The following is a 23,073-nucleotide window of genomic DNA, read 5'->3' on the forward strand; positions in this document are numbered from 1 at the left end:
CTTTGCTGAATACCAGCTGATGCAGAGAGAGAACAAGTAGGCAAAGCAGCTTTAGTACCCTCAAAGGGGCTAAGGAATCCACAGAAGCCTAGGATTTGTGAGGAGATGCTTTCCCAGTCCCAGGATGGCTGCCCATGTTGGACAAAGTCTCATCATCAGGGGCGCAACTTTGTAACACAGCAGAGGGACCCTGAAGGCACTCTTCTCTGGGTTTCATAGTCTTCAGCCTCTCCAGTCTATCAGTGAGCGGACGTGTGCCCTGGGTACCATTTCTCCCCCTAAGTATGTGCTCTCAAGAATACAGATGCACTTGACCTGTTCTGGCACTTTGTACAAATAGTAGCATACATATTGTTTGTCTTGTTTGCTTTGTTCAACCTTTTTTTTGAGAGGTTTGCATTGATGAGTGTTCTTGCAGCTTGTGGTCTGTGTATTTTCAGTACTGAATAGTGCGAATACACTACAATTGTATTTATCCATTCTATGTTGTGGACACTGTGTTGTGCTCTGCTTTTGATTGCTGAGGACAATAGTAGAGTGAACATTCTCTTACACTCTGATGCAGGCGTGCTGGGTTTCTCTAGTGTATGTACTTAAGTGTGGAGCTGCTCTGTTGTAGGGCATACGTATCTTTAATGTAATAACATTAAAATCGTGAGGGCACCAAAGCCCGCAGTACTCTTGACACAATGAGGTTTTGGCAAGACTTTCTGCCTCAAGTGATTTTAATGGTTCCCGTAGTGGAACAATGTTGGTGTGTCTGTTAGGAGTGACTTGCTGCTTCAGGGATCAAATCACATCACCAGCACCCATTTTTCTCCATTGCTCATCTCTGCTTCATGGAGATGACAGCCCTCCAGGATCAAGATAGCTGAATGGCAGGGACTCTGGCCTGAATTCTGTTGCCTGGATCCTAGTACAAGTCCTATATCTCATTGGTTCTGATTAAGTCACATGTCCACCTCTGAACCAATCACCGTGGCCCAGAGAGTGGGGAGTGCTGAGTGGTTGAGGCCCGGGTCCCATGCTCTGTCCTGTCTGGGAGTGTGTGCTCACCTGCTGCACACTTGAGAGTCCAGATGAGGGGCAGTCCCTGGGGAGAGACAGGAAATGATTGATCCATGGGAATTAGTCCAATTAAAGATGTTTTCTTCTTAAATATCCAATTTCTTATCAGTAGCCCTTACTATAATCCTGTTAGAGTATGGCTATCTCTGTGTGCTAACCTGGGTTTCTTTTAAGAAAATGAGGTGGAAACTCCATGAGAGTGTCCAGAAGAAAGGGTGATTTGTCAGGCTTTATGGGAATCATTTGGGGCTTATAAGCATTTTGAGGTGGAAATCTCTGCTTGCTGTTCACTCTGAGATGATTATTTTGTGTTGTGACACAAGTCCAAACCCAGAGCACAGCGTGAGGGAATATTATACATTCAGGTCTTTTGCTGCTCATGTGCCTTGGCTCAGGTAGGTGGTTGTACAGTAGGTCTGGTCTTTATCAGCTGAGGAAATTTGTTCTCTTGGAATGGCATGGAGTGGGCTCAGTTTATGTTGAGGCACATTAGGAGGTGATGCTTACAAATGTGCCGCTTCATTGTGCCCTTGTGATTTGTAACAACTGTCTGGACCTGCGCACACACCACCACATTCAACAAATGGACCGCGCCATTACCTCATAGCTTCCCGGGTCCTTTCTCAGCCACCCAATAGGTCCTCTCAGCCTAGGCATCCCCGATGCGGCTCTGGCAACCAGAGAGTAGAGACTGTCTTCGTGGAGTTTCATCTGCATGCAGTCATAGCGATGGTCAGGAGGCCCACACATGGCCTTCTCAGCCCAGGCTCCTCTGTGGCCCTGCGCTCTGCACGCCCCCTGGTGGACACCTCCATCTGCTGCCTCTCACATGGGTTGTGTCCCTGACCCCAACAGGGACAGGGAGGCACCAAAGGAAAGCCACGTAAAGACATGGGGCTGGAGGAAGGTGACAAGAGCAGGCAAGGAGGTGGAAGGGTACAGTACAAGCTAAGGAGAGCCTTGGGCAGACTCCACCTGCTCAAAGCAGCAGGCAGGATCCCCCCAGAGCCTTGTGGGAGAAGGAGCGACCCCAGCTGACACCTGGGTTGTAATTCTAGCCTCCGGGATACCCATGGAATAAGGGTGCTGTTTGAAGCCCTAGGTTCTGGGTCCTGTGTTTGCAGTCCCAGGGGACAGCCTCGTGCTGCCTCCTCTCAATGGCCTGCTTGCTGGGGTGGCACGCTCCCCAAACCCTGCCATCTCCATGCCTCTGGTGGGGTGGGGTCAGCTGGGCTCTCAGAAAGAGATGTAGGGGCTCCGTGTGGCCCCTGCTGTGCCTCATTAGAAGCAGGCTTCTGTCCCTGTGCACCCTCTGCTCCTTCAGTTCCCACCCGTGCTGCTCTCCGGGGCCTACCGAGGCTTCTCACTGTTTCTTTCCATCTCACCATTTCACATTTGCCACAGTGTGTGGTCCTCACTGTGGGACCTTGGTCTGAAGGAGCCATGCCTTTGTCACCTGAAGCCAGGGATTCCTCTAGCTGTATTTGAAGATGTCTTTTGTCATGTTCAAAACCGCAGTGACGTGTTGCTTGGCCTGTGTTACATGTATTGCTGAATTTTGCACCAAATGGAGAATGTTACATGTGCAGCCCTCCTTGGGCCTTGTTAGGACTCTAGTGTGAATTCATGGTAGGAGTGGAGCAGAGCAGACACCCCGTGGGCCACTGGGCAGACTGTGTGTTAGGACCTGCCCCAGGGGCTTGTGAGGCCCTCCTGGCAGGACAGCTGCACCTGGCCCTGGGGTCTCTCCCACAGCACCACTGCAGTGGAGGAGGGCAAGGAAGAGACAATACTGAGTGCAGGGCGGGAGAAGGGTCCAGAGCCAGGGCACGTTGCATTGGCTGGAAATGTGCACGGCAGCTGCCCTTGCTGAGAATAGATCAGCAGCTGGCTCCACTAGACACTCTTCACGTCTGACTCCTCAGCCACCAGCTGCGCCCTCTCATGATTTTATGCAGGGAACATGGCAGATGAGCACCTCACCCTGCACACCAGGTCACTGTGCGAGGGTCTCCAGAGAAGGGAAGTGAGGGATTCCTTCCCAGGCTAGTAAGACAGACACTGAGCCTTAGGAAGAACACAGTGGAGTCTCTAGGGAAGAAGAAAGATCCAGAACAAGAGAGCAGAGAAGTTGCTCTGGAGAGGAAACAGGAGAACCAGGCCTCTGCATTCCTAGCTTGCAGGAAAGTTAACCCACTGGCTCCCTGCATGGTGGCAGGTGGCAGTGCCCAGGAAGCTTTGGCATCCACACTTGTGCCCGTGTTGCCACCCATCCTGATTGTGGCTCTGTAAGGGGGCCATTCTCTCCCAAAGGGCAGCCTCAGCCTGGCTCTCCATGGTGGAGCAGGCTTGGAGGAAGACTGAGGTGCAGGGGGAGAGAGGGTGCCTGACAGCCTGCCACACTGTTGCCAGGAAGATGGGACCAGCAGGTGGCAGCCATGGGCTGAGCCACAGGGCGTACATGGTGGGGCAGGGCCAGCCTTGTAGCTGTGCAAACTGTGCCAGCCCATGGTTTGCAGCCTGCCCTGGCCTCACACTGGCTCTGTCCATGTGAAACCGAGCTAGTTTCCACGAGTTATGTCACCCATCCTGTTCCTGGGCCTCTGTCCATCAAGAGTGGGGTTGACAGTGATCCTGGAGGAAAGCCCCATCACAAGTACAGGATGCGACAGGTCACTTAGTGTCCATGATCCTCTCTAAACAGAGTGCAAGACTATGGCCTTCCTTCATGGGAGGAGAAGTCGAGATTGGGTCAGATCCAGGCAGGCTCCAGCTCCCTCTGTCCTTGAGAGGAGCAGCCCACGGGGGCAAGATGCTCTCGGAATGCACTTTATTCCATTGCTACGCCTGGCCTGACCCCTGGAGTTATTTTGTATGGTCCCTCCACTGTTCTTCCAGAAACTTCCACACAATAAAATCTTCTCATCTTGACTTAAGACCCCTCATTACTGCCCTGGTGACAACCACTTCAGATGGTGTCCTCTGAAGTTACAGTGATGTGCTGGGAAGGAAATGCACCAAAGCAGAAAGCCAGGTACCCCTCTGTGTTTTGGCACGCTGGCCTGGCAATGATCCATTCCTAAGTGTCCTGTTAGTCAGGAATGCCACGTGAGAACTCAAAGGCTCACCAGTGGGACCCCTGCCGGGAGAGAGCTTGCACATGGGCCAACCACAGTCACTGGAGCTCACTGGCAGCCAGACAGAGTGTGGCCAAGAGAGGAACTGATGAACTGTAACGGGCGTCCAGAGCCTCCCTCTGGGAACTGGCTGAAAATCAAGAGGTGAACTAGGATGTCCCTAAGAGAGAGCAGCAGGGTCAGAGAAGTTCTTCTAGGAAGCGGGAGAGGGGTAGGTCAGTCATGGAAGGCCAGGACGGAGTTACCATGCTATGATTGCTTAATGATTAACTCTGTTCTCCAGTGACAGCCGGTTCTGCTAGGTGGTCTTGTGACAAGATAATAAAGTCCAATAAATCCTGAAGGTGGCACAGTCCTGTGTGGAGAGTCGCCTGCAGTGGGCATCTGTGCAGATGGCTGTGGGGCTCCAGGGGCCCCTGCGAGGGCTTGCAGTGTTGTTCTTGCTGTGCGTGTTGCCCAGGGCTGAGGGCAAGAAGGTGCTGGTGGTGCCCATGGAGGGCAGCCACTGGCTGAGCATGCGGAATGTTGTGCGGGAGCTCCATGCCCGAGGCCACCACACCGTGGTCCTGGCTCCAGAGGTGAATATTCACTTTAAGAAAGAAGATTTTTTCTCCCTGGAAACTTACACTATTTCATATACAAAAGAAGAATACCATAACCTCTTAGTGCACAGCCTTTTAGGGACATTTGAACATCAGCATTATGGGAAGCTATTTGTAAAATCAGTGGAAGTTTTGAAAAACGTATCTGCGCTCTATCTGAGATCCTGTACGGCGATTCTGCATAACGAGACCCTTATCCGTCATTTGAATTCCAGTTCCTTCGATGTGGTCTTGACGAATCCGGTTTTCCCCTGTGGGGCTGTGTTGGCTAAGTACCTGGATATTCCTGCTGTGTTTTTTCTGCGATTCATCCCTTGCGAGTTTGACTTTGAGGCCACACAGTGCCCCAATCCTTCCTCATATATTCCTAGGTTCCTGACAATGAATTCAGACCATATGACCTTCCTGCAAAGGGTCAAGAACATGCTGTACCCTCTGCCATTGAACTATTTTTGCCATATTGCTTTTATTCCTTATGTGAACCTGGCCTCTGAGCTTTTGCAGAGGGAGGTGTCCTTGGTGGATATTCTCAGCCATGCATCGGTGTGGCTGTTCAGAGGGGACTTTGTGTTGGACTACCCCAGGCCTGTCATGCCCAACATGGTCTTCATTGGAGGAATAAACTGTGTCCACAGGAAGCCACTGTCTCAGGTCTGTATTGGTGCCTTTACCAGTCCGTGTTCCCGGCAGAGTTCCTTGAAAAAGAAACTTGCTTTCAAGTGCTTACTTATCCATGTTGTCTCCCAAGATTCCTGCCTCTCCTTCTCCTAATCATCTTCAGTGAGTTTAATTGTTAAGGTGTCATTGCTCATGTGCCTAAGGCTTGCACTGACCACTGGTGGGGCTGAGGGTGTGGCATGGGCTTTGTATCATGACTGACAGGCAACGATGTGACTCCCAGCCATCCATCTGTCAGGGCAGTGCCTTCCTGGTGGTGCCATGTCCTTCCTGTGCAGTAGCAGAGAAATTGAGGTATGGTCTGATCCCTATGGGAAGATTTGCTTGCAGGTCTTCAGTAGAAGTGCACAGCAACCAGCAGGTTGGGATTGTTGACATGATGGTTTGAAATGGTCTTGTCTGGGAGGGATGGAGAGGGCTCACAGCACAGTGAGCAGTGAGTGGAGTGGAAGCAAGCTATGTGTTGTACTATGTAGCCTGGCTACGTTAGGGAGAGTTTGAAATGCTCTATGGTCTCATGTCTGCAGTGGCAGCTAAATGACGAAAAGAGTTTAAATGTTCCTAGAACATGCTTCAATTGCAGATTTTCTGATTTTGTGTAATAAACTCATGAATCTCAAAACCATATCTTGTATAACTGAGTTTTCTTCCTGATATAACAGTTTTGCTCAAATTATATGTAGTTGCAGCTTTATACATATAGCAGCCAGACTGATGCATGTAGGTCTTATAGTTTGTTTATATGGTTGTATCTTATCTTTAAGTAATATCCCTCATAATCCTCCTGGCCTTATGTATGTATTGCTATTTCTATGTTATTTAGGTATCACCCATCTGTTTTCTTTTGCCAAAAATATTGTGACTTTTTAAAAACACTTCAAAGAATTGTTCAAAAAACCTCCAATTTTTTACTTCCTTTAGATGTAAGAGCTCTGCCCATTCATGCAATGTATGTGCTTGATTTTATTCCTCCCACATAGGGTAAGCTTATTCTATTTACATTACTGTTTCCTCTTGTTAAAAACATTCCTCCTTCTTCTGAATTCTGGAATGCAGTGGCCCTTTCTCATTTCCATCTGGATGTGGTGTGCCGTGTGCTGGTGGTCACGTCATTCTCTTTCAGTTATTTGAGCCCACGTGACCACAGTGGGCCTGCCCAGATACTCCAGGACAGTCCTTTCACATCCACACCCTTGATCTTCCCTGCAAAGTCCTTTTGCCATGCAATGCAGCACACTCACAGGTGTCAGGGATTAGGACGTGACCAGCCGTTTGGGGCCACTCTTCTGCCTACCACAGGCAGGAAGCTGGACATTCCACTCAGGTACTTCTCCAAGCTCGAAGGCTGTCCTCCGTCAAGCCACTGAAGTTTTGTTCTGGTTTCTCCCTTGAGCACACCTGTCATCCACTCATTTCTTTAGTGTAGACTCCGTGCTATGGTCTTCTATACCTCCTCTCTTTGCCCCTAAAATCCAGGAAGAGGATCTCTGGAAGTCCATGTTTATGTCATTGGTCTCTTTTCTGCAGTATCATTTTCTTTTGCTTTAAATAAGCATTTGAAAACTTTTACCTCTTTTGCTTTCCTGAATCAGTACTATCCTTCGAACAACTACTGCCCACAAATAATTTGGTTTGCCTTAAGGTCGAGAATTCCTGTGAGTTTTGTACCATAGAGTTACTTACAAGTGACAGATTCTCCCTGGATTTAAGTTAGTATTCTCAGCCCCCAGATGGAGAAAGACAACAAAAGAAAAGCAAAGCTATGGAGCAGTGTTTAGAGAAGTCTAGCTTCACACAGGCTTGCTTGGGAGTCAGGTAAAGGCGGAAAGCAGAGAGAGTGGTCTCATGAGGTCCCTGACTCCTTCTCCAGCGCAGTCCCACCAGGGGGGTGGTGCCTGAAGTGGGACTGGAGCGTGTTCAGCAGGCTGGGGAAGAGGGGATGAAAGGGATCTGCATTTGTCGAGAAAGCCTGATGAGAGAGTGCAATCAGGTGTCCCCAGAAAGGTAATCAGGACCAGGTGAGTGATTTCCTTTGATGGGAAAGGTGTGTTTTCTCCATCTGGGGACAGAAGAGTGGAATCAGAGGGGAAAATATAATTTGGGTTATTTGAAAACAGCATGGGCCCTTCCAAATGCTTTCTACTGTCTGAGGTAGGCAGAACCCAAATAATGTGTAGTGCCACAGGCAGGAGAAGTATTGAACTTTTTGAAATTTTGGAGCCTTCTCAGAGGGCTGCTGGTTTCTGGTGTGACTCTCCTTGCCTGATGAGGAAGGAGGAATTCCCCCAAGTGGACTGGGGAGGTTCATCTTAGCACTGGAGGAAATGCCCCATTTTTCCCACTCTGAGTATCTACTTGAAGCCCTCCTGCCTATAGCAGTGTGTCCACTTAGAACAGAGACATTTTGAAAATAGAATTTTAGTTTTGAATATTTTTAAAGTAAAATCCCTTATTATCTCTGTAAAAAGAGAACTTTCCATTCAAAGTATCCCTAATGCAGGGTACATCAAAACTGATTTTGGAGTTTGCTCCCAACAGTTAAACCTAGCCAGAGCTCTTAAAGACCTCTGAGTGACCTTGATAAGATAGGACCTTTGCCTACCACTGATCTTTTTCTGGGCTATCTCTTGATCTATTGTGTAGCTACATACAATCTGTCTTGCGCTGAGCCATGATTTCACATGCACCTCCACTGGCACACTGCCTGCTCCTTCCTGTCGCTTCACAATTCCCAAGGTCCCCCAACTGCTTCAGGAGCAAAGCCGCCCAGCAACTCCCTAGTGAGCAAGTTCACAGGCAAGAGCACTCTGCCTGTGAATGAATGAACTCTTTCCAAAAACCCCAGACATCTGTCTTTCTGACACTCTTGAAATGTTACTACATAGGGAGCAACTGCACAGATTATCTCAGCACTGTTCCCTGAAAGTGGCTTCAACACTTCAACAGTGTGTTCAGGTCACATGACCGCTCTGCAAAGAACTAAGAGCTTGCTGTGTTGCTAACCTATTTCACGTGTCTATTTGCTTTTCTGTCATGTAATCCATAGATGACAACAGGGTTAGGGCCCTTGGTGATGGACTGTCCCAAGGCAGCCATGCCTTGACCAGGTGTTGGCTGGAAATGTGCATGGTGGCTGCCCTTGCTGGGAATACAGCAGCTGGCTTCACCTAGACACTCTTCACGTCTGACTCCTCAGCTACCAGAGCGCCCTCTCATGATTTTATGCAGGGAACATGGCAGATGAGCACCTCACCCTGCACACCAGGTCACTGTGCGAGGGTCTCCAGAGAAGGGAAGTGAGGGATTCCTTCCCAGGCTAGTAAGACAGACACTGAGCCTTAGGAAGAACACAGTGGAGTCTCTAGGGAAGAAGAAAGATCCAGAACAAGAGAGCAGAGAAGTTGCTCTGGAGAGGAAACAGAAGAACCAGGCCTCTGCATTCCTAGCTTGCAGGAAAGTTAACCCACTGGCTCCCTGCATGGTGGCAGGTGGCAGTGCCCAGGAAGCTTTGGCATCCACACTTGTGCCCGTGTTGCCACCCATCCTGATTGTGGCTCTGTAAGGGGGCCATTCCCTCCCAAAGGGCAGCCTCAGCCTGGCTCTCCATGGTGGAGCAGGCTTGGAGGAAGACTGAGGTGCAGGGGGAGAGAGGGTGCCTGACAGCCTGCCACACTGTTGCCAGGAAGATGGGACCAGCAGGTGGCAGCCATGAGCTGAGCCACAGGGTGTACATCATGGGGGCAGGGCCAGCCTTGTAGCTGTGCAAACTGTGCCAGCCCACAGTTTCCAGCCTGCCCTGGCCTCACACTGGCTCTGTCCATGTGGAAACCTGAGCTAGTTTCCATGAGTTATGTCACCCATCCTGTTCCTGGGCCTCTGTCCATCAGGAGTGGAGGCTGACTGTGATCCTGGAGGAAAGCCTCATCACAAGTGCAGGACGTGACAAGTCACTTAGTGTTCATGCACATCTCTAAACAGAGTGCAAGACTATGGCCTTCCTTCATGGGAGGAGAAATTGAGATAGTGTCAGATCCGGGCAGGCTCTGGCTCCCTCTGTCCTTGTTTAGAGTAAGCAGCCCATGGGGACAAGATGCCGTCAGGATGCACTGTACGTCACTGCTTAGGCTGGTGTTTACATAGTGGCAGACATAGCCCTGTAGGGCAGATACAGAATCCTCAGCAATCTTTTCAGTGAGGATTGCAAAATCATCTTCAGTTCAAGTTATCCCTCACCACTGTCCCATTTGACAGCTGCTTAGATAGCATTCCTGATCATTACAGTGATGTCCTGGTAAAACAAATGTCCCAAAGCAGAAAGCCAGAAAACCAATCTTTGGTTTGGTCAAGCTAGCTTAGGAAAGAGCTATTCTTAAGTACTTCCTACTACTCGTGAATGTATGATAGAATTTCAAGACTCACAGTTGGGCCACTTCCAGTAGAGAGGTTGCACTCGGGCAAACATCAGTCACTCCTCAGAGCTCACTGGCAGCCAGAGTGTGGCCAAGAGAGGAACTGATGAGATGTAACAGGCGTGCAGAGCCCCCTGCTGGGAACTGTTTGAAAATCAAGAGGTGAAACAGGATTTCCTCAAAGGAGCTCCAGGGTCAGAGAGTTTTTAGAGAGGAGAAGAGATAAGATCTCTTTCTCCAAAGATACAGCTAGAAGGGTAGGTCAGTCGAGGAAGGCGGGAATGGAGTTACCATGCTATGATTGCTTAATGATTAACTCTGTTCTCCAATGACAGCCGGTTCTGCTAGGCGGTCCTGTGATAATAAAGTCCAATAAATCCTGAAGGTGGCACAGCCTTGTGTCGCCTGCAGTGGGCATCTGTGCAGATGGCTGTGGGGCTCCAGGGGCCCCTGCGAGGGCTTGCAGTGTTGTTCTTGCTGTGCGTGTTGCCCAGGGCTGAGGGCAAGAAGGTGCTGGTGGTGCCCATGGAGGGCAGCCACTGGCTGAGCATGCGGGATGTTGTGCGGGAGCTCCATGCCCGAGGCCACCACACCGTGGTCCTGGCTCCAGAGGTGAATATTCACTTCAAGAAAGAAGACTTTTTCTCCCTGGAACCTTTTCCTGTTTCATATACCCAGGAAGACTATAACCATTACATGGTGGATAATGCTCAATTCATTTTTGATTCAGAACATTTTGTGAAGAAGCTTCTAAAACATTTGGCATTTTCAAAGAATGTATCTGCACTCTTTGAAAGTTCTTGTGCTGGGCTTCTTGGTAACAAGATCCTTATCAATCATTTGAATTCCAGTTCCTTTGATGTGGTCTTGACAGATCCCGTTTTCCCCTGTGGGGCTGTGTTGGCTAAGTACCTGGATATTCCTGCTGTGTTTTTTCTGCGATTCATCCCTTGCGAGTTTGACTTTGAGGCCACACAGTGCCCCAATCCTTCCTCATATATTCCTAGGTTCCTGACAATGAATTCAGACCATATGACCTTCCTGCAAAGGGTCAAGAACATGCTGTACCCTCTGCCATTGAACTATTTTTGCCATATTGCTTTTATTCCTTATGTGAACCTGGCCTCTGAGCTTTTGCAGAGGGAGGTGTCCTTGGTGGATATTCTCAGCCATGCATCGGTGTGGCTGTTCAGAGGGGACTTTGTGTTGGACTACCCCAGGCCTGTCATGCCCAACATGGTCTTCATTGGAGGAATAAACTGTGTCCACAGGAAGCCACTGTCTCAGGTTTGTATTGGTGCCTTTACCAGTCCGTGTTCCCGGCAGAGTTCCTTGAAAAAGAAACTTGCTTTCAAGTGCTTACTTATCCAGTGTTGTCTCCCAAGATTCCTGCCTCTCCTTCTCCTAATCATCTTCAGTGAGTTTAATTGTTAAGGTGTCATTGCTCATGTGCCTAAGGCTTGCACTGACCACTGGTGGGGCTGAGGGTGTGGCATGGGCTTTGTATCATGACTGACAGGCAACGATGTGACTCCCAGCCATCCATCTGTCAGGGCAGTGCCTTCCTGGTGGTGCCATGTCCTTCCTGTTCAGCAGCAGAGAAATTGAGGTATGGTCTGACCCCTATGGGAAGATTTGCTTGTAGGTCTTCAGTAGAAATGCACAGCAACCAGCAGGTTGGGATTGTTGACATGATGGTTTGAAATGGTCTTGTCTGGGAGGGATGGAGAGGTGCTCACAGCACAGTGAGCAGTGAGTGGAGTGGAAGCAACCTAATGTGTGTTGTACTTATGCAGCCTGGCTCAATTAGGATGAGTTATGGTGTCATGTCATACTACATGACCAAATTTCATAAATATTCTGAGCATATACCCATATTGCCTAATTTCAATTCTTTTGTAATAAATTCATTGAATCTGCCTAATGTTATATAACTAGTATTTTTTCATGATGTAAGTGGTATTTGCTAAAATATAGTTGATTTTTTTAAAAAAAGACTTTGCAGTAGCCGGGTTGGTGCATGTAGGTTTAGTGCTTGCACCTTGTTTATAGAGTTGGCTGTTATGTTTAAATACTGTCCATATTTCACCTGATGCCAGTGTGGCTACTCTTTTTTTTTGCCAGGCTCTTTATTTTCACTTAGAATACTGTGAGCATTTTAAATAATTCAGATAATTTTTAAAAAACCCTCAAATTAGTTTCTTTTGATGGAAGAAGTATGCTCATTCACATCATATGCTTGATTTTATTCCTAACCATTAGTTCATAGGAGCTTTTATCCAGCTTACACATTTTCAAAACGGATTTTCAGTTCTAAATATTCTTTAAGGAAAATGCTTTATTAGTTATTTTGGTAGAAGAATTGGGCAGTGTGGGAAGAGGGCTAGAAGAGATACTGTTCATTGTAAACTGTAGAACTTTTAAAGTTTTGTTCCATTGAAATATACTTCTTATTCAATAAATTGATAACAATGAAAAAATGCTTTATTATCTCTGTAGATAGAAAAATTTCTATTCACTGCAGCACTGATATAGAATATGCCCTAATTAATTTTCAGGTTTGCTCCCAACAATTAAGACTAGCCAGAGATCTTAAAGACTGTGACCTCTGAGTGAACTTGGTATGCCAGGCCTTTTGCCTACCACTGAATTCTTTCTGGACCATTTTGTGACCTACTGTGTTGCTACACACACTCAGTCTGCCTTGTGTAGAGTAGTGATTTCACATGCATCACCATTTGGACACTGCCTGCTCCTTTGAGTTCAAACTCCTGCTCCCCCAGCTTCTTTGGAAACAAAGCCACCCCAGCGACTCCTTAATGAGTATGCTCACTGGTATGAATCCCCTTTCTCTGCCAAATGAACATGTTTTCTTAAATCCCTGGAAGTTTGTTTTTAAAAATATTTCGCTTTTGTTTGTGTGTGATACTGGGTATTGAACCCAGGATGTTCTACTACCGAGCTCCATTCACAGCTCTATTTTTCATTTTGAGACAGAATCTTGTTAAGTTGCCCTGTGTTCCTCCTGCTTCGGCCCACCAAGTAGCTGAAATTGCAGGTGTGAGCCTCCACATGTGGTATTTTATGACACTCTTTGAAAGGTTACTACATAGGGAGCAACTGCACAGGTATCTCAGGACTGTTCCCTGAAAGTGGCTTCAACAGTCTGGGTGCCTATGAGAGTGCTGAGTCCCATCCCATGTTCCTGCCGTTGAGTCATCTGCATGTCATTCCATGCACACTGGAATTCTAGGACACAATAAGGGTCAGGCCTGTTCTCACACAGTTCTAGTTGACAGTGTGTTCAGGCCACACAACTGCTCTGCAAAGGACTAAGAGCTTGCTGTGTTGCTACCCATGCCTTGGTGTGTGGTACATGGTGCCTCACCTAACCAATCTTTCTGGAAAAAACTAGTTTGTCAAGCTAATAGGATATCTGTCCTCAACATGGCTCTCAGGGAGTGTCATGTAGCCTTAGGGAAAGGCTCTGTTTCTTTGCTTCTTTCCAGCCTCTAGTTGTAGAACCAAGTCAGGCCCGAGTATAATCCTGACATTAAATACCTTTACTTGAACATTTCCCCGTAAGAGGGAGCATGCTCCTGGTCCACTCTTTTCAGTGAAATGGATTTCAGACTTCTGTTTTCCAGAACTTTCAGAGGAGAAATACAAATTTATTAAGACAGCATGTTTGTGGTAATTTGTTACAGCGACCACAGGAAACTAGGTAAACCCATTTTGCTACATTTAACTCTTTAAAGAAAAGCCAGGTTTTAACATTTCATTTAAACAATGGTCAACTCTTGCTATACCACCAATTTATGTACAACCAAAATCCATCTTTATTTTAAACCAGAACTATTATTAATATCTTTCACTGCTATGTGCCAACAAATTGATTCATATTTCAATGGCTCATATTTCAAACAATGAAATAATGAACGATTAAAGTGCTGTAGTGACCACTTTTTCCTAGCACTACGAAATAATCATCGTCTGCCTTGGGATTAAGTTTAATAAATAGCACAGTGCATACAGATATTTACAACAGTTTTAAAGACAGAGATTCTATTCGTGTAGTCCCAACAAGAACAACAAATTGGTGTTGGCATGAACTGTTTATACATTCTTGGGTACAGCTGTTTTGAAAGTAGACTTCACTTGCAGTCTTAAAAAAATGTCCTGCTATTCCCCCAAATGTGCTTTAAGTCCAGGGGAATTACTTGGTGTCAATGTGTAGCAACTGCTCTCTGCCATTTATTATCAGGGACTTTAACTCTCCGTCTTCTTCCACTTCCACTCTTTCCTGGCCATTCTCAATGATTCTTTTGGTGGTGACTTTTTTGCCATTAACTATTTCGGTGGAAGTTGACATGGACTTGAAGCTTCCTGTCCCACCACTGCCACAAGACATGGAGAAGGAAGAAAGGCCTCCATTTTCAAGGGAACCAAAGGAAGTAAATCCTGTATCAAAAGAAGAAAAACCACCCCCAAAAGCTGGGAAGCCACTGAAGGTAGAGAAAAGGGGTGCGGACCCTCTGCTTCCCCGGGAGCTCCTCCGACCCCCAAAAATGTTCTCAAGGGGGTCTCCGAAGAAGTCAAACGAAAAAGGGTCCCGGCCGCCGAAGAACTCCTTGAAGACCTCAGCCGGGTCGCGGAAAGTGAAGACGAACTGGAAGGGGTCCTCGAAGGTGCCTGCGCCCGCGCTGCCGCCGTCCACGCCGGCCTCGCCGTAGCGGTCGTAGACGTCGCGTTTCTTGGCGTCCGACAACACCTCGTAGGCCTGGGCCACCTGCTTGAATCTCTTCTCGGCCTCCTCCTTGTTCTCCGGGTTCTTGTCGGGGTGCCACTTGAGCGCCAGCTTGCGGTACGCCTTCTTGATGGCCTCCGAGGAGGCCTGCCGGGGCACACCCAGCACCTCGTAGTAGTCCACCATGTTGGGCGGCGGGCGCGGCCCGTGGCCAGGGCACGGGCGAGCGGCGCGGGGGCAGCAGGGGCACGCGGCCGAGTGCGGGCTGCAGCGAGGGCGGCCGACAAGGGCGTCCCTTATGACGTAGCCGCCTCTCATTGGCCGAGGCCTCCGTCGGTGCCGCATCCCAGAATGCTGTGCTTGGGGCCTGTGCCCACCGCTGGAGGAGGCGCTCTGTGACGCCCCACTCCCGGGCGTGGAGGCCCCGCCCACAGCCCCGCCCACAGCCCCGCCCACTCGGACCTGCCCTTGGGGTGAGAATAGACCAGGAGCGTGACCCGCCCTGGAGAGAGAGGGGCGAGCCCTGGCCGCTCCGGAGATGCCGTTTAACACTCCTCTGTGCGTGGAGCCCTCTGCCCCAGCAGGGTGAGGGCCTTGAGGGAAAGGGTAGGTTGGTGGACCCTGGGTGGGGCGGTCATGTGACTGCGGCGGACTGCTGTCCTCAGGACCCGTTGCTTTACTGTGACCGTGTTGTGTCTAACATGTATAAGAAATTGAAACTGAGAATTAAAAGATGTACTCATTAGGCAATAATAACGACCCTTGGCACGCTGGCGTAAATCCCATTCATATGAGAAAATAGCCGTTTTTCCAAACAAAATAATCCCGTGAGAAGAGTGGCATCGTTTTACATTTTTCACATCTCGTTTTATTATCTGACTTAATAGAGAGTTGTATTTTCATGTCTTCTTCTGCATTCAGTTGTTTTGAGGTTGGAAACCTTTAATTATCTCCCCTGTATGCTTGTAAAACAGTAAAAAAAAATCAGCATTGTTGTCAGAGCAACATTTTTTTTTTTTTTTTTTTTTTTGTGGAGAATGGAGGGTGTCTTGCCAAGTTGCTGAGACTGGTCTGGACCTCCTGCCTCAGCCTCTGGAGTAGTTGGGATTACAGGTGTATGCTACAGGCCCCTCTAGGAAATAGTTTTGACTTTGTAAAATTCCCTTTAAAAGTTCTTGGGGGATCCCCAAGGATCCCCAGCCCATAGTTTGAGAATCACTGGTCTAGTAAATCAAGATCTGTATAATCTGTGTGCCATCTTTATAGTACTGGGGTAAACTTGGGATGCAGAGATTAGTTCCACTGAAACTACTAGATCATGATGGTTTTCTTTTTGACATTTCTTGATATCTGAGCTCTCTCAATTTTCTCTCTGTTCTCTTTTTGGGCACAATATTCCTGCTTTGATTAGTTGTGAAGCAATACATCAATAAAGGCTATTTAGTTCTAAGGGGAAAATGATTAACCAATGAACTTTCTAAGATTTCAACATGAAGGAAAATGAGTGGAACTGGGTGCATTATCTCTCCAGAACAAATTGCCAACTTTATATCACATTGAGTAACACAACTTGAATTCCTGGACTTGGCACTTAGTAAGCACACAATAAACATTAGTAGACAACTGTTCAGGAGTGAAGTCCAGTATGAACAAAGCAACTTGGGAAAGTACACAACAGGTTTTGGGAAGGGCAAATGATCCAGGATGGCTGGAGAGCACACAGCAGAGGGAAGAATCAAGTAGAAGAGCTAGAGAGGAGGAATGTGCTTAGGCAGATGGTCTGGGTTCATTCTAGGATGTCCTGAAGGAAAGACTGTAGAGTATGAATGTTCTTGTGGGTCTTAGGAAGCTGTTGAGCAAGGTGCCAGCAGTGGTGTGGTGGGCAGGGCAGGGAGTGGCTGATGCTGTGAGTCACACTCAACAGCTAATGGTTGAAGGGACTGGAGCCTGAGGCTGCTCCCAGGGGAGCCAGCAGAAGGGGCTGAGAGGTGGTGAAAGAATCATCCATATTCAGCACCTGCCAGCTGGATGTGGGGCCTAGAGCAAAGGGAGAGGGTAGTTGAGCTACACAGAACTTTTACTGAGTGCAGACTGTCTAAAAGACTGTGGATGGGTGCCTGGGTGAGACAGTGATTCCTAAATTGAAATCTTGCCTGTAAGGAATGTAGATACTTATGTACAGTCTAATAGCAAGGACAGATCTACAAACTGGTGAATAAGAAAGGCAGAATAGAAGAGAATGCTGCAGAGGTTTGAAGAAGACAGATTTGTTTCCCATGGAGGGTCCTATAGATGATCTGCAGGACAATGGATATGTTTATGTTGTTCCTTTAGTAATAAATCCCTCCATTTTGGTCATATTAAAGGAATTCAGAGTGCCCCAAATGGTGGGATTATTAACTTCTAGCTTCAGTTTAAAAAGGAAAACACTTCCTTGTGGGTTCCAGGAAAACTTTACATGAACACTTCACTCTTCAATAGCCCCCAGGGAAAGAAAATGTTACTGTCCTGTTTTTCTTCCGTGGCCACCAGGGCACATCTCACTCTGCCCTCCAGCTCTCTGGTTGTAAATTTGTCTCTGCCTGCTGGTCCCCTCCTCACAGGCAGAGTTATTTCTACATTGGTTTTCTGGCTGTCCTCTGGGCAGAATGCCTAGCACACAGTAGTGCTCACATGTTCCATAAATATTCAGTGAATTGGCAATGGGATTTAAGTGTCAGGTTTGCTCAGGTGCCAGGCAGAAGTTTTTTTGGGTCACTCAGCCATGGTTCTTAGAGTGGTCATGATGAATTAGGATTGCTTGCCATAAAGATTAGGACACATATTTGCTGATCAGGGAGAGTTGTAGTCTCAAACCTTCTCAAACCTAAAAAAACTCCACGATCTAGAGGTGTAGCTCAGTGGTAGAGCACTTGTAAAGCCTACATGAGGCCTGGGGTGTCCCAGTACTGCATTGAAAAAAAGAGGCCAAGGCTCTGCATGATTCAGAAAAGTCATAAAATCATTACAGTGGCAACTGTGTGCCCCTTTGCTCCCTGTTATCTGTAGATGAACTCATAACATTGGGACTTTGGAAGAATTATCAATCTTAAAGTTAAGCTTGGACTGCAGGGTTCATGATTACAGATAAGGACACAACAAATAACGAAAACACTGCTACATGTTTTCTGCTCACCCAGAATTAAGAGTGTGGGAGGCAGAGAGAAGCTGCTGGGGCCCGAGTGTGCAGTTGTGTGCATTCCCATGGGAGATGGGGGATCTGTTAAGGAAGGATGGTGGCTTATAGAAAAGGGACCCTAAGTACAAGGAGGAGGGGTCCCTGTTACTGTGTCCCATGGGACACCAATTTAAAGTTGGCAGTTTCTCTATGACCTTCTTAGCACATCCCCAAGTATGGTTGGCAGTGATGTCCATGGTAGAAATGTTGGTATCTGTTTTCATCCAGGTCTTGTAGAGAAGAGCCACTGATCCCCACCCCCCAAAAGATTGCAGGGCTCAGTGGTGCCTGAAAGAATGGTTGGCCCATTCTTTGGGAGGGGCATTTTTGTTCAGCAGCTATTATAAGCTCACTCCCAACCTTTGCCTGGTCTCCTAGGACACCAGCTGGTGCTGTATGAACACTGTTCTTGGCCTTAAAGTTCTTCCACCTGCCTTTACTTCTCTCAGTTTGATTGGGCAATGACCTAAGATCACAGATTTTTCTTCCAGCTTCTAATTGCTTGTAAATTTCAATCCAGGGCTTGGCCATCATTATCTGGGAGCTGTTAGAGGTCAAAAGATCAGGGACTTGGAGCACAGACCCCCAGGGCCTGGGTCTTAGCCCTACCACTTATATATGCAGGACTCTGGCAAATTGATTTGCTTCTTTTAGCCCCAGTATCTTTGTAAAGTGAGAAAAATGCTGTCTGCCTCTACAGGACAGTTCTAAGTGATTGCATAAAGTGTTTTATGGGGGCACTTAACAGTGCTTGGCACATAGGGCACACTCAATAAGTACAGAGTTTTATTATTGTTTTGTTCACCTGTCCCCTTTGCCTTTAATGCAGTTGTTGGAGTTTACCCTGGACCTTGGGCCAGTGCCATGAATACAATTGAACTTGCTTATCTATTTTGATTTCCTATTTGTCAAATATCCCCTGACTGTCTCTCTGAGTGAGTACAAGTCTGTCTTTGGAGAAGCCTTCTGTGCATACCCTCTCTAGTGGATTTCCCTTCCCAGTTGGTCTCTACCCTAGCATGACCCCCTCCCTTGATCCACATCATTAATTTCTTTCTAGTACATTTCACAGCCTCCAAGGTCCCTGTTTATCAGTTTAGATCATGAGTCTGTTCATCTTGATGGAGCTTAAAAATGAAAAGCTAATAAAAGTGGTCAGGCAGAGCCCCAAGGGAGCAGTGGAGAAGGGCATTCTTAAAGTCTCCATGGGCCAAAGGTGGTTTGAGTGTTGCATTCCAAGAAACTTTCTCTTTCTGGAATGGAAGTCTACTTTGTTATGTAGTGGGCCTTTTTCTTCTGGTTACATGTTCTTGATCCATGAAAATAATAATTTAATGGATGCAAAGGTGCTGGAGATATTTTTCTTTCTGTGCACACTCAAGAATGTAATTAGAGGAAGGATTCTGGCCAGCTCAACTGTTGCTGCCTGTTAAGAAACCCTGTTAAGTAAAGCTCCACCCTCATCTCTGACAGCAAGCTTCCTGCTGACTTTGGAGAAGGAGGGCTTTAGTCATGTGACACTATCAAACATTAACTTAGTGTATGGATTGGCTACATGTGAGGTGTACTGCAGGCAGCAGAAGAGGTGGAGGCACCATGGCAGTAGTGTCCCAGGGCCCATGCGCACTTCTCTTGGGCTTGCTACTGTGTGTGCTCAACCCTTCTATATCCCATGCGGAGAAACTGTTGATAATCCCAGTAGATGGCAGTCACTGGCTGAGCATGGTCGGGGTCATCCAGCAGCTACAGAAGAGAGGACATGAAATGGTGGTCATAACACCTGAAGCATCAATTCATATAAAAGAAGCATCATTTTACTCCTTGAAGAAGTATCCTGTACCATTCCAAAGGGAGGACGTAGAAACCTCTTTTGCTGAACTTGGGTTTTATGCTTTTGAGAATGTGCCTTTCCTGCAGCACGTGGCCAAAATGTATGAGAAAGCCCAAAAGGACTCTGCCGTTCTTCTGTCTGGCTGCTCCCACCTACTACACAACAAGGAGTTCATGGCCTCCCTGGTGGAGAGCGACTTCGATGCTGTGCTGACAGACCCTTTCCTGCCTTGTGGTTCCATCGTGGCCCAGTACCTAGATCTGCCAGCTGTGAACTTCTTGAATGCACTGCCTTGCGGCCTGGACTTAAAAGCTACCCAGTGCCCCAGCCCACTGTCCTATGTGCCCAGGGCTCTGACTTCAAACTCAGATCACATGACCTTTCTGCAGCGAGTGAAGAACGTGCTCATTGCCTTGTTGGAGAACTTTCTGTGCAGTATGGTTTATTCCCCTTACGCAGCACTCGCTTCACAAGTCCTTCAGAGAGACCTGACTCTTCAGGACCTTCTGAGCTCAGCCTCAGTCTGGCTGATGAGAAAGGACTTTGTGAAGGATTACCCCATGCCCATCATGCCCAATATGGTTTTTGTTGGTGGGATCAACTGCCTTCACACAAAGCCAATCTCCCAGGTGTGTATTTGAGGGGAACTTTACCTGCCCATATTATCACAAGTACTTTGGATGAAGGAACTTTTCTTAGATATATGCAGGGCAACATGATGAGGTAGTTTTAAATGTCCTCTTTTGTCAAATTCTGTCCTGCGTGTCTTCTAGACATCAGTGTTTCTGTCTTTGGTATAATCTTCTGAGTTATTCTTTAGATCTAATAAGAGTTTAAGAAAGCATGCTTTAGGAATTTTATTCTGGGCATTTCAGTGGGTAGTTGTCAATTTAATGCAGTAAGTATTAAATGCCATAAACACAGAGTGCTGGGTTTGAGGCACCTTGCACTTTGCCCTTGATCAGGTAACAGACTTGAAGTTTAATCTGATCAATAGTTCTTTGGCATTTATAGATCCTGGCAAGGGGACTTCCAGATTCTGGGTGTGCTAACAGGAATCCGGATCCTGTGACCTCTCTTTTAATAAGTTAGTTACCAATGGGTTCTGCCATTGGGCAGAAAGGTCATGAATCTCATTCTGCAGTGTGGAGGGAGAGCTGATGACCCCTGGAAGATCTTGCTCTAAATGTCTGACATCCTATGGCCTGTGTGGATGAGGACAAATGTGTGTGGAGGAGGTGGCCTACTTGAGAAAGAATGAGTATTACTGATTTCCTAAAAGTGACATGATAAAATCTAACAGGATAGAAAACCATTAATGATTCTCTGTTAGATAGAGGGAAATGAATAGGTGAAATATCACCAAACCAATTGGTACATCTCAGATAGGAAAGAAATCTAGTCAGCCTGCCCAAATTATAGAGGCATGAAAGAGAAATGTTTTTGCTATCACTGAAAGATCCAAGAGAAAGCAATGGCATTTCACATTCACTTTGATATTTAAAACTTTGGTGACAGCATGCACACTGGAAATTCCAATCAGAATGAAAAGACTTGTTTATAAATCTTAGGATCTTCCCCCACCACACCAGCCTTGTCTATTCCTGGGATAGTCCGTCTTTCTGGCTCAGGATCCTTGGTACACTGCCCCTCTCAGTGAGCTGCCCTCTGAATTTGTCACATCTGTCTGCTCGTCTTTGAGATCAGCTTCAGTGTCACCTCCTTGGAGTTGGCCCTCTCCAGCAGCATTCTGTGCAGATTCCTTCAGAGTCCATCAGACACGCTATCATTTCACTTAGGGGGTTTCCCACCGTCTCCTCCATGTCCTGAGCCATGTGAAGGCACGTGAGACTTTGTGTCCATCACCTGCTGCCACGTGCATCCCTAACATCTGGCAAATGGTCTATATGTGCTTGCTATGCCTGGAACATCAGTTCCTAAGACTAATGTACAGTGGGTGCTGGTGGAATATTTGGCAAATGAATGAATGAAAAAACAGGTACAAACTAGAACTAGTTTCTGGATAGGTAGCAATCCCCAATATTTCTTTATATTCCTATGATTGCATAAAGATATCTATAATTGTATACGTGCATATACATAATATATATATATATATATATATATATATATGTAGCTTTTTATGTTTGTTTTACAAAATAGGGTGGTAATATGTGCCTGTTGATCACTTATGAATATGCTGGGATTATTGCTCCAGTTCTAAATGCTATATCTATTTATTAACTGCTCATCAGTATTTCGTGATGCTTAGGTCCCATGGTTTATACTGCTAGCCGTCTAATCTAGTTCACTGTGGAGAAACATTGGAATTTGTATTCTAGGATATTTTGTTATGACTTCCAACATTATCAAATATTGGAAGGATCAAATATTTTATAGTTTTCCTCATATTTATTCTGTTTTTCTCATTTTTAAGTGTATTAGTTTTTTGTCACTACTGTGAATGTGTTATTTTTCCATTTCTAGCTCTAATTACCTATTCATTTTCAGCTACCTCACCAAAATATTGATTTTCATGACTTTTTAAAAATGAAAATTCAGTCAGTTTTTGATAAGGAAATTTTGGGTTCTTCCATTCCAAATTTCATGCAAAATACTAGGGCTGTTGAATTCACTAGAAGCTCTAAGAGCAGGTGAATGATTCTGGTGATTGCCAGGATTCCTGGCTGGTTGCTGATTTTAGGGGAAACTGAGTTTTACTTTTTCATTTTGCATTATGTTTGCCACTGTTTGTGGGAAAACAGTCTTTATTCAAATAATTTTAATCTTTGGGAGGTTTATAAGGACAGGTTGTTAAATTTTATCAGCTGTTTTTCCAGCATTTATTGATATAATCATATTCCCCTCTATCCCATAAATTTGGTGAATTGCACAAACTACCTATTGGTGGATGCTTTGTTTGGTGCACACATGCTCAGGTGTGAAAATATCCATGTAACTGTAGCTGACAGTAGCCTTCTTTGTCTTGTTTTAATCGGAAATCCAACTATTTATATAAGTTAATTTTGCCACTCCTGTATTCCTTTTTAAAATTTCCCTCATACCTCTTCAGTGCCCACTGTCTTCAGACTTTCTTTTTATATACCATGAAGGTGGTATTTGTAATCTGGCCAGACATATTGCTTTAATAGGTGAATTTTGCCTGTTTGACTCTATGACTAGGTTTGATTGCACCTTGTCTGATTTATTTTACATTTCATTGACTTTGCTGTTTCCCTCTTTGCCTGATTTTTGCTGGTTTGTCAAATTACGCGCTGTTTTCTCTCTACCCCTTTGTTAGTTAAAACTGCTCTGCGTTCCCTTCCCTCTGGTGGCAGTTGTCCTAGTTCCAGCCCTCTGGGTGGAAGTCCTGAACTTCAAGAA

General features: G+C 46.5%; 2 protein-coding genes and 1 pseudogene across 6 annotated transcripts in view; 2 read left to right on the forward strand and 1 right to left on the reverse strand.

Annotated features, from left to right (window-relative positions):
* The window catches only part of LOC101973439 (UDP-glucuronosyltransferase 1A6), a 76,096-nt gene that overhangs the window by 46,184 nt on the left and 6,839 nt on the right, over positions 1-23,073 (forward strand). Inside the window, exon 1 of one of the 5 annotated variants that reach the window (XM_078018264.1) lies at positions 10,277-11,181. The exons of 3 other annotated variants lie outside the window; for them this stretch is intronic. In XM_078018264.1, the coding sequence (XP_077874390.1) occupies positions 10,321-11,181 (861 nt within the window). In that variant the 5' untranslated portion in view covers positions 10,277-10,320. Of the gene's footprint in view, positions 1-10,276; positions 11,182-19,429; positions 20,319-23,073 lie in introns of those variants that run through there. One more of the 5 variants, XM_005326406.4, reaches the window with a different exon arrangement.
* LOC144365675 (UDP-glucuronosyltransferase 1-2 pseudogene) lies at positions 4,526-6,110 on the forward strand (annotated as a pseudogene).
* LOC101973153 (dnaJ homolog subfamily B member 3) lies at positions 13,545-14,945 on the reverse strand. Its single transcript, XM_005326404.3, has one exon. The coding sequence runs from the start codon at positions 14,825-14,827 to the stop codon at positions 14,111-14,113; it is 717 nt and encodes a 238-aa protein (XP_005326461.1). The 5' UTR covers positions 14,828-14,945; the 3' UTR covers positions 13,545-14,110.

The sequence above is a fragment of the Ictidomys tridecemlineatus genome, chromosome 7, assembly GCF_052094955.1.
Source record: "Ictidomys tridecemlineatus isolate mIctTri1 chromosome 7, mIctTri1.hap1, whole genome shotgun sequence".
NCBI lineage: Eukaryota > Metazoa > Chordata > Mammalia > Rodentia > Sciuridae > Ictidomys > Ictidomys tridecemlineatus.

Excerpts from the sequence above, each read along its gene's own strand:
- LOC101973153 (XM_005326404.3), bottom strand. The coding sequence starts at position 14,827 with ATGGTGGACTACTACGAGGTGCTGGGTGTGCCCCGGCAGGCCTCCTCG.